The 9,777-nt window shown below is 39.5% G+C and overlaps 1 protein-coding gene across 1 annotated transcript in view; it reads right to left on the bottom strand.

Moving 5' to 3' along the window:
- Positions 1-998: 998 nt before the first annotated feature.
- Positions 999-9,777, bottom strand: part of LOC112078739 (nacht, lrr and pyd domains-containing protein 1b-like) — a gene marked incomplete at its 5' end in the record, with an annotated part of 30,975 nt that continues 22,196 nt past the window's right edge. The window contains 9 exon segments of the mRNA XM_024144876.2: positions 999-2,574; positions 3,185-3,463; positions 5,203-5,244; positions 5,663-5,813; positions 6,020-6,139; positions 7,953-8,203; positions 8,896-9,101; positions 9,278-9,354; positions 9,460-9,645. Of these exon segments, the coding sequence (XP_024000644.2) occupies positions 2,558-2,574; positions 3,185-3,463; positions 5,203-5,244; positions 5,663-5,813; positions 6,020-6,139; positions 7,953-8,203; positions 8,896-9,101; positions 9,278-9,354; positions 9,460-9,645 (1,329 nt within the window).

Genomic DNA, 9,777 nt, shown 5'->3' on the forward strand with positions numbered 1-9,777 from the left:
CATGAGGGAGGAGGATGTCACAGCGTTGAGATTGCCTGCAATGACAACAAGCTCAGTCCGATGATGCTGTGACACACCACCCCAGACCATGACGGACCCTCCACCTCCAAATCGATCACGAAAATGGGACGTTTCTTTTTTTGCTGAGTTTATATTTACGCCAATGTGTCGTGAACTTTTCTGTTGGAATCCGGTCCGTCTGCTGGAGAGTCAGGTCATCCGCATATCTTTCTCTCTCTCTCTGCTTCCCTGAAGATCCAAGTCTTTTGTGGTTAGAATGGATACTTCAGAGTACCGTTCAGAAGTATTCTCATAGATAGATGTTTCTAGCTCCAGACTAGTAATTAGTATCTAAGATTTGCTCTTATTCTGTCGGGATCGATCGACTGGATTGAGGAAACTGGATTTCCTCAGGAGGGGATTTTATTCGTAACAGTAGGACAGGCAGTTCTATGACACCTGATCATGTCTGTGCTCACGGGGGCGGGCCAATTACTTAGTTAAACTTTAAAGGGAATACAATTCTCTTTCATTAAAAGGTTTAACAACACCTTACATCATTTCACAATTAGTTTCATCTTTACTCATTCATTTTATACAAGAATTAGATGCAAACCTCATAATTGAGAGATGTACACATTCAGAGATATGTGTGTTTCCTGTCCTCTCTGAGGTCACCAAATGAAACACACGCATCATACCCGTCCCTTAAGTGTCCAAGGACCATTCCCACCTCCTCACAAGTGGACATTTTGTATCAAATTCCCATTTTGGGGATTTAGGAGTTTGTCATGTGAAATCCTTTGTTCTCTCTGTGTCTCTCTTTCTGCGTGGCCAGGGGGAGAGAGTCTCCACCAGGAATACGACCTGAGAGAACAGAACCTGGGTGTAGGAGAGTGGGAAGCCATGATCTATACCCAGAAAGGGCCACGTCATGACACCCCTCACCCCAAACACCACACCATGTTTTTATGTGAAGGGAATCACCACACCATAACTATTTATAGTCATTATTTATTGAGAAATAAACCCACAAGAGGACATGATTTTCAAACATCCCCTTTCCGCACAATGGACATGGCAGGGAATCATTTGACAATACTCAAAAATAGACAAAATAGAAAATTATATAAAAAAATATAACCTATGGTAGGTTATAACAACATCACATTTACACATGTTGGTTAAATGGTCATTTGGAAAGAAACATATCCAGATATTGTGTTTCTGCATAAAAACATGTATAAAACAATTAACCAATATTACACAAAAGGTTTAAAAAGTCAACCATAAAACAATAGACACATCAATCCTTTGAATTAATTCAAATAAACCATCAACACATGATTAGTATACTAAAATAAAAAGATCAGAATAACTGTAGTAGCTCAACTAATATGCATCCATTCAATAGCAGACATACTTAGTAAACATCTGTGTAATAAAGGACTTTGTGATAAGATATGAACATTTAGAACAATGAAATAGGAAATCAGGAAAAACACCCAACATTGCGTATATTGTTCTGACTACACCGTTTCAACGGAGGCTTGCTATTCCAAAGTAGAGGAAGGCAACATTTCAGAGAAATAGAATGGAAACGTTGGTAAACAGCAACAATTGGACCATCACAAGTTTAAAGTTTTTCCTCTAGGATATGTATTTTCCTTCTATCTCTGTGGTGGCTGGGCCTGTGTAGGCTACAGTACCACCAGAGAACAGAGTAGCCAGTCAGAAACATACAATGTGACTATTAATAACATGACTCTGCACCCTTATAGTTCAACACATTTGTAGAAAATGAATGGTATTAAGTCAACATTTCAACATTAAAAGAGTAATTTATAATCACCACATTAATACAAGTAAATGAGAAAAATGTGAAAATGCACCACCCAATCTAACGACGAAGACACAAGACATTTAAAAATGAACATGGTTAAAAATATTTGTAAACAATAGGACACACTACTAGCATGAATAAATCTGTTGTGTTTGTGATAACATTCCACTCATTGTGGGAACGGTGGAGCATTTATGTTCTTCCTCAGGCGGCTGAAAAACCTGGCATGGCCCTTCAGATCCTCACCAGCTTCTGCAGATGTACTGCACCATTGAGCTGCATACTGACTGGCTGCATCCCCGCCTGGAACGGCAGCTGCACCGCCCTCCACCACAAGGCTCTACAGAGGGTGGTGAAGGCTGCACAGTCCATCACTGAGGGCAAGTTTCCATGCCTACAGGACATCCACATCAGGCGGTTCTTGTCATGCCATACAGCCAGACTGTTTGACATGACAAGGAGTGGCAAGGAGTGGAATGTTAGCACAAACACAATGGATTTCCAGTCTAACAAACTACATTAACAGACTATAGATTTCACAAGAAGCTTTCACTTTAAATCATCATGGACTTCCTGCTGTCAGTCATATCTCCCAACACTCCAATGCAGATTAGGATCATAGTGACTGTAGTATTGTGACATCCTGCTCTGGAAGAGGGACCGCTTGCTGCCCTTTGTCCAGAGGTCGAGGACCAACCCAGGCCATCACATTCATCAGAGGGAAGCTGCTGCTGCCATTGGTAGAAGAATGGGATTAGAAATGTTACTATAAATGTACATACTTCCCATCAAAATACATAAGAATACACACTATGAGAATACACACATGAGAAAACACTCCGCAAAACTGAGCTGAATTCTGCAGCAAAACCTTACAATATTGAAGCAGGAATTATCTGGTAACTGATCTTTGAATGTATTGTATGATGTCTTTAAGAAGGCAGTGATTGTTTATGCAGCAAAATCATTAAGACATTTAAAGTCAAAAGAGGGGGAAATTCAATGCACACAATGCTGCCATATTGTTAACTTTTGATGGACAGACCAACACTTAATGTATTGTGCGGGCCGTCTATTTGAAATGTGTTGTTTTTTGGGGAACTGCAAGTTACAGGGGCTGTTCAAAAGTCCCTCCATGTTTCAGGTACACATAGTGGGAGAGCAATAATAATGAAATATATAACATTTATCAGACACTTTTATCCAAAGGGACTATATACAGATATTTATGCATATATTTTTACACATGGGTACTCCTGGGAATCGAACCCACTATCCTGTCATTGCAAACACCATGTTCTACCAACTGAGCTACAGGGGACCAGAGGAATTTGATCTTACCCAGGTCCTGGACAAGATGAGGATCATGGTTAAGGAGAGCTTTGTAGAAGGCAGATTTCACTCTTGTTCCTCCTGATCGTACAGCATCCAACATCAGTCTCATTTGGTCCTGACTGGTTTTAGCACAGCGGATTGTTGTGTACATTTCCTGTTGGATCATTTTCTCAGTAAACAGGTCATCTGCTAGAGGCAGCACCATCATGACCCTCTGAATGAGAGCAGCCATATGCTTATCCACAAACGCTTCACCCGAGAGCTGGTTCAGTTCAGCCTCAGCACCTGAGATTCATGTCAGAAAGTGGTCACATTATTAGAGCCATAATTAACTAAAACCCTGAAGAACAACTGTGTTCTACATAACAAGCCACTAAATACAACAACACATATTTATCTGAATGTGTTTCCTTTAACAAATCAAATCAAATGTTATTGGTCACATACACATATTTAGCAGATGCTATTGTAGGTGTAGAGAAATGCTTGGGTTCCTAGCTCCAACTGTGCAGTAAAATCTCTACACAATAATACACAAATTAAAAAAGTTAAATAAGGAAATTAAGTAATATATAAATATTAGGAAGATTAACGTTGGAGTCCGGAGTATAAATATGTACAGTGCCTTAGGAAATTATTCAGACCCCTTCAGACCCCTTGACTTTATCCCCATTTTGTTATGCTACAGTCTTATTCGAAAATTGATTAAATCATTTTTTCCCCTCATCAATCTACACACAATACCCCATAATGACCAATTCCTTTTGAATTTTTTACATAAGTATTCAGACCCTTTACTCAGGACTTTGTTGAAGCACCTTTGGCAGCGATTACAGCATTGAGTCTTCTTGGTTATTGTTACGTTCCCCAGTTTTCTGTGTTGTGGTATGTATTTGAGTGTGTGTTTCAGGAGATAGCTTCCTGAGTTCTCCATGGCTAATTGATAATTGGAGAGCTGACCACGCCCCCTCGTCAAGAAGCAGCTGACACTAATTACCTTTGCCACCTGAGGAATATAAAAGCCAGTGTTCTGTTCAGGAAAATAGATATTTTTTTGGAGGGAGAGAAATTATTAGAGAGAGAGGATAGGCAGGGAGAGATCATTGAAGGCTGAGGAATGGAGAGAGTTTGATTGAAAGAGAGAAAAGAGAAAAGGTTTTTGATTGGGAAAGGAGAGGAAAAAAAAAAGGAATTTCGGGGGAGGGGGATTGGAAATTTGTTTTTGGAGAGAAAAGATTAGAGAGAGAATTGAATATTTTGGAAAATCATGAGAGAGAGAGATCATGAGAGAGAGATGATAGGCAGGCTGAGATCCTTGCTGGATAATTAGATTGTGATATAGTGTTGGTTGTGTATCAGAAAGTGTTGTATGTATTAGTTGTTGTACATAGCAGCTTTGCTATGTCCTGTGTTTCTGAGTGTTTGTGAAATTGTTAATAATTATTCTGTTTCATTTGTTCCCAGGGGGGAAGGGGAAGGCACCTAGGGAGTGCTTAGGCAAGAGGCCCGCGGGCATACATATACCCGTAGTATATTCATTGTCTAGGCACACTAGGTAAGACCTGGGCGGACCACCCCCTGTATTTTGGTTAGGGCACCAGGTGGTGCTAAGATAGGTAAGTAGTGGGTAGGCAGGTTAGATAGGAAAGGGGGAAGTTTTGATATTTACTTTCTTTGCTTTGGTTCCGTCCAGCTCCTTTTCCCCATATTACCGTAAGGAAATAAATCCTAGACTAATTTTTATAAATTAGTCTAAAAACCTGTTTTCACTTTGTCTTTATAGGGTAATGTGTGTGGATTGATGAGAATTTTTATTCATTTAATCCATTTTAGAATAAGGCTGTAACGTAACAAAATGTGGAAAAAGTAAAGGGGTCTGAATACTTTCCAAAGGCACTATATGCACAAGACTGATCACTTGATGCTTTACTTACAAGATCTAAAATAAAAGTTAACAGAACAATAATTGTCATTCCATATCACACATTTAGCCATAGAAAATGAAAGAGAAAACAAAACCCTACCTGGATTCGGGTTGATCGGGTTGACTTGAGGTGGTTCGAAACCTGATGAAAATCGAATCACATTTATTTTATACAGTGTGTTGAATACAGTTTAAATAAGTAGGGGTGAGGCGTGTAAAGTGTGTTGAATACAGTTTAATTAAGTAGGGGGTGAGGGGTGTACAGTGTGTTGAATACAGTTTAAAGAAGTAGGGGGTGAGGGGTGTACAGTGTGTTGTATATAGTTTAAATAAGTAGGGGCGAGGGGTGTACAGTGTGTTGTATACAGTTTAAATAAGTAGGGGTGAGGGGTGTACAGTGTGTTGAATACAGTTTAAATGTGTTGGGGTGAGGGGTGTACAGTGTGTTGAATACAGTTTAAATGTGTTGGGGTGAGGGGTGTACAGTGTGTTGAATAGAGTTTAAATAAGTAGGGGGTGAGGGGTGTACAGGTTCATAATAAACTGGCATTTGATCTAACCTGTTGGAACTAGATACTCCCACACTCTTTGGTCGTTACTTCCTCTGTCTAAAAGACTCAGTCTGATGTTCTCTGCACCCGACATGCAGTCCAAAAACACCTCAAATGTGGGGTGGAAGTTCGTGCTATAGTCATAGTCAAACTGCCCACTCTGAAACACAAAATGAAAAAGATTAGCCAAATATAGACAGTAACAGAGAGCTAGAATTGAGGGGCCATATAGCACATGTTTTTTCCTGTGGGAACTTCATGGTGTCAGGCACATGCACATAAAAACCACACATCAAACCAGCAATAGCACATTACAAAGGAATAATTATGTAGGAAAGTATGGTTGTATGTTATGGCCATGCTTACTTTTGGCTGTATGGTAGAATTTGCCACCAGCTCACAGCAGAGACCATATTTTCCTCTAGGAGTCAATGTGCAGTTGGAGCTGGTTTGAATGAAAGTACTCCCCTTCTGTTGATATTCCACCTTCAAAGAATAAAGGTGCATTACTTCACGGTAAACTGAAACCTTCACACTAACAGAAATCAAGTAATGGCTACAGTGCCTTCAAAAAGTATTCATACCCCTTGATTTATTCCACATTTCATTGTGTTAAAGCTTGAATTACAAATTGTTTTCCTTTTCTCACCCAACTACACACAATACCCGACAATGAAAAAGTAAAAACATGTTTTTAGAATTCTTTGCAAATGTATTGAAAATTAAATTAATATTTAATATTTAAATATTAAATTAAATATCAAATTTACATATTAACATGTTAGAATCACCTTTGGCTGTGATTACAGCTCTGAGTCTTTCTGGGTAAGTTTCTAAGAGCTTTGCACACCTGGATTGTACAATATTTGCACATTATTATTTTAATATTTAACTAAGCAGGTCAGTTAATTAAGAACAAATTCTTATTTACAATGACGGCCTACTGTCATGGAAATTGCAAGATTGTGTTATAATGCTTGTATTGCATTATAATGGTTGTTTTATTCTACAGAATAGAGTATTCTGTTAACTATTGTGTGTGTGTTCTACTGAGGATGGGCCTCTGAGATAACACTGACTGAGGAGATTTACGATGTCTTTGGGTGTTAAAACCTAAAGAGCATTCCAGAGAACATGAGTTAATGTTTCTGCTATATACCATACCAGGGAGAGATGGTTCCAGTTTGGAGTCTTAACCTTGTGACACATTCTATGTATCTGTTGTTCGTCATGTAGGTTGAAAGGGGTGTAGCTTGGCTAGAAAAGACCTTTGTACTTTTGTCTTGACACTCAACGGTTCATTAGAAATGGTGAATCGTTGAAAGTCATTGCTATTTTAAAAGTCATTGCTATTGCAAAGCTCTTATTATTAAATATTTAGTTTAAGTATAACTCTGACTTGTGTGATGAGTTTGTCTCTCCTCATTTGATAGTAAAGAAATAAACCACCACACTACCCTGACCAAACACGGACGACGCTGGGCCAATTGTGCGCCGCCCTATGGGACTCCCAATGTGATGCAGCCTGGATTCCAACCAGGTACTGCAGTGACGCCTTATTCTTAAATAAATTATTCCATTTCTGTCAACATGGTTGTTGATTATTGCTAGACAGTCATTTTCAAGTCTTGCCATAGATTTTCAAGCTGATTTAAGTCAAATCTGTAACTAGGCCACTGAGGAACATTCAATGTTGTCTTGGTAAGCAACCAGTGTATATTTGGCTTTGTGTTTTAGATTATTGTCCTGCTGAAAAGTACATTTGTCTCCCAGTGTCTGTTGGAAAGCAGACTGAACCTGGTTTTCCTGTAGGATTTTGCCTGTGCTTCGCTCTATTCCGTTTCTCCCTAGTTCTTGCCGATGACAATTAATTACAGATAATTATATGCGTGGGGTACAGAGATAATGTAGTCATTCAAAATCATGTTTAACACAGAGCGAGTCCATGCAACTTATTATGTGACTTGTTTAGTATATCTTTACTCCTGAACCTATTTAGGCTTGCCATAACAAAGTGGTTGAAGACTTATTGACTCAAGACATCTCAGCTTTTCATTGATAATTCATTTGTAAAAACAATAACTAATAACAATACATCATTCTACTTTGACATTATGGGGTATTGTGTGTAGGCCAGTGACACGAAATCTCAATTTAATACATTTTCAATTTAGGCTGTAACAACAGAAAGTAAAAAAGGGGTGTGAGTACTTTCTGAAGGCCCTGCAGCTTGACTCTTCAGTCTACCAAACAGCTCTTGTAGTCTGCAGAATTAATTCATTGATACTGTAAATATTACCTCACAAAGTGGCACATTATTGGGCAACAACATAACACTCAGTTTGCGCTTCTGGTGTCTGTTCCCTTGTGGTCGGAGGAACAGCAGCACCTGGCTTCGGACCGGGAGCAAGGAGAACACATCCCTGACGAGGCCAAAGAGGGAGAGGTGTGTGATGTTTACAATCACGTGTGTAGCAGTCGTCTTGAGTGGCTGAACAATCTCCATGTTTCCATCAGTAACATGGGCCACGGACAAATTGTCATCCTTCTCTGCAGAATAAGCACAATGCTTTCATTGACTGTAAATAATGCTTTAATTTACTGTAAGTCTCATCCAAAGTATGTATTATTATTGAATGTATTATTCAGTGGTAGTGTCATGTCATACCCATTTTATTATTGTATTATTAGAAATGATGCATCACTTACCATCACACATACAGTGATGCATCACTTACCATCACACATACAGTGATGCATCACGAGGCTCACTTACCATCACACATACAGTGATGCATACTTTCCATCACACATACAGTGATGCATCACTTACCATCACACATACAGCGATGCATCACTTACCATCACACATACAGTGATGCATCACTTACCATCACACATACAGCGGTGCATCACTTACCATCACACATCACAGCGATGCATCACTTACATCACACATACAGCGATGCATCACTTACCATCACACACCATATGCATCACTTACCATCACACATACAGTGAGGCATCACTTCCATCACACATACGTGATTGATCACTTACCATCACACATACAGTGATATCACTTACGATCACTTACCATCACACATACAGTGATGCATCACTTACCATCACACATACAGTGATGCATCACCTACCATCACACATACAGTGATGTATCACTTACCATCACACATACAGTGATGCATCACTTACCATCACACATACAGTGATGCATCACTTACCATCACACATACAGTGTGGGAGATGCAGTTGGCGGACAGACTGCTCAGGACAGTCAATGCTGAATAGGGGTCCTGCTGGTATCCTGGAGCCCAGGAGGCTGCTGTCCCATTGAGTCACCTTGTAAACCACACCTCCCTTCCCTTCCATCAGAAACACCAGTCCAGTGGAACTGCACTGGAAAAGACCTGCCTTGGGGGATTGGAGCCTGCAAGGCAGACGAAGGGAAAAGATGACAGATGTAAACTCATTTTATATATCAAAAGAGTCAAGCACTCCTGACTTAATGTCTTTGTAGATTCTGTGTGGAACTGATTAGTGGTAAACATGACCATAGGAAAAGGCCATGATAAAGCAGTGGACGTTTCAGTGATCAATAGTTACCTATAAGTAGGGTTGTGGTTATGTGTTGTAAGATCTTTGACAATCTCAGGTTTTAACATGGTTACACTTGTTGACACCTGTAACAGAAAAAGGAAGACCAGGTAACTCTAGTACATGGGATCAAATACTCTCAGACTGAATTGTGGTTGAGATGTGGTTTAATCAACTCCCCACAAACATACCTGCACACGCTTCCTTCCATTCTCAGACTGCGACTCAAAAGCGGTAGTTTTTATGTGCAAATCCAGTCTTGGAGTGAATTGTACTGTACTAGAGCAACCCATCAGTTTCTCATAGTACATCTTCATCTTGTTATACTCCACAGTGACATCATCTGCATAAGAGAAAGGGTTCAGAACAAGCATCAACTTTTAAGGGGGAAGTTCAGGATTTTAGAACTTGATGTTAGATAGTGGCCAAATCACCTGAATTTAACTAAAAATCAACTCTGTATTTGGTTATATATATATATTTTTTTTTTTTGCATACACATACCCACA

Source organism: Salvelinus sp. IW2-2015, unplaced genomic scaffold, assembly GCF_002910315.2.
Source record: "Salvelinus sp. IW2-2015 unplaced genomic scaffold, ASM291031v2 Un_scaffold6170, whole genome shotgun sequence".
NCBI lineage: Eukaryota > Metazoa > Chordata > Actinopteri > Salmoniformes > Salmonidae > Salvelinus > Salvelinus sp. IW2-2015.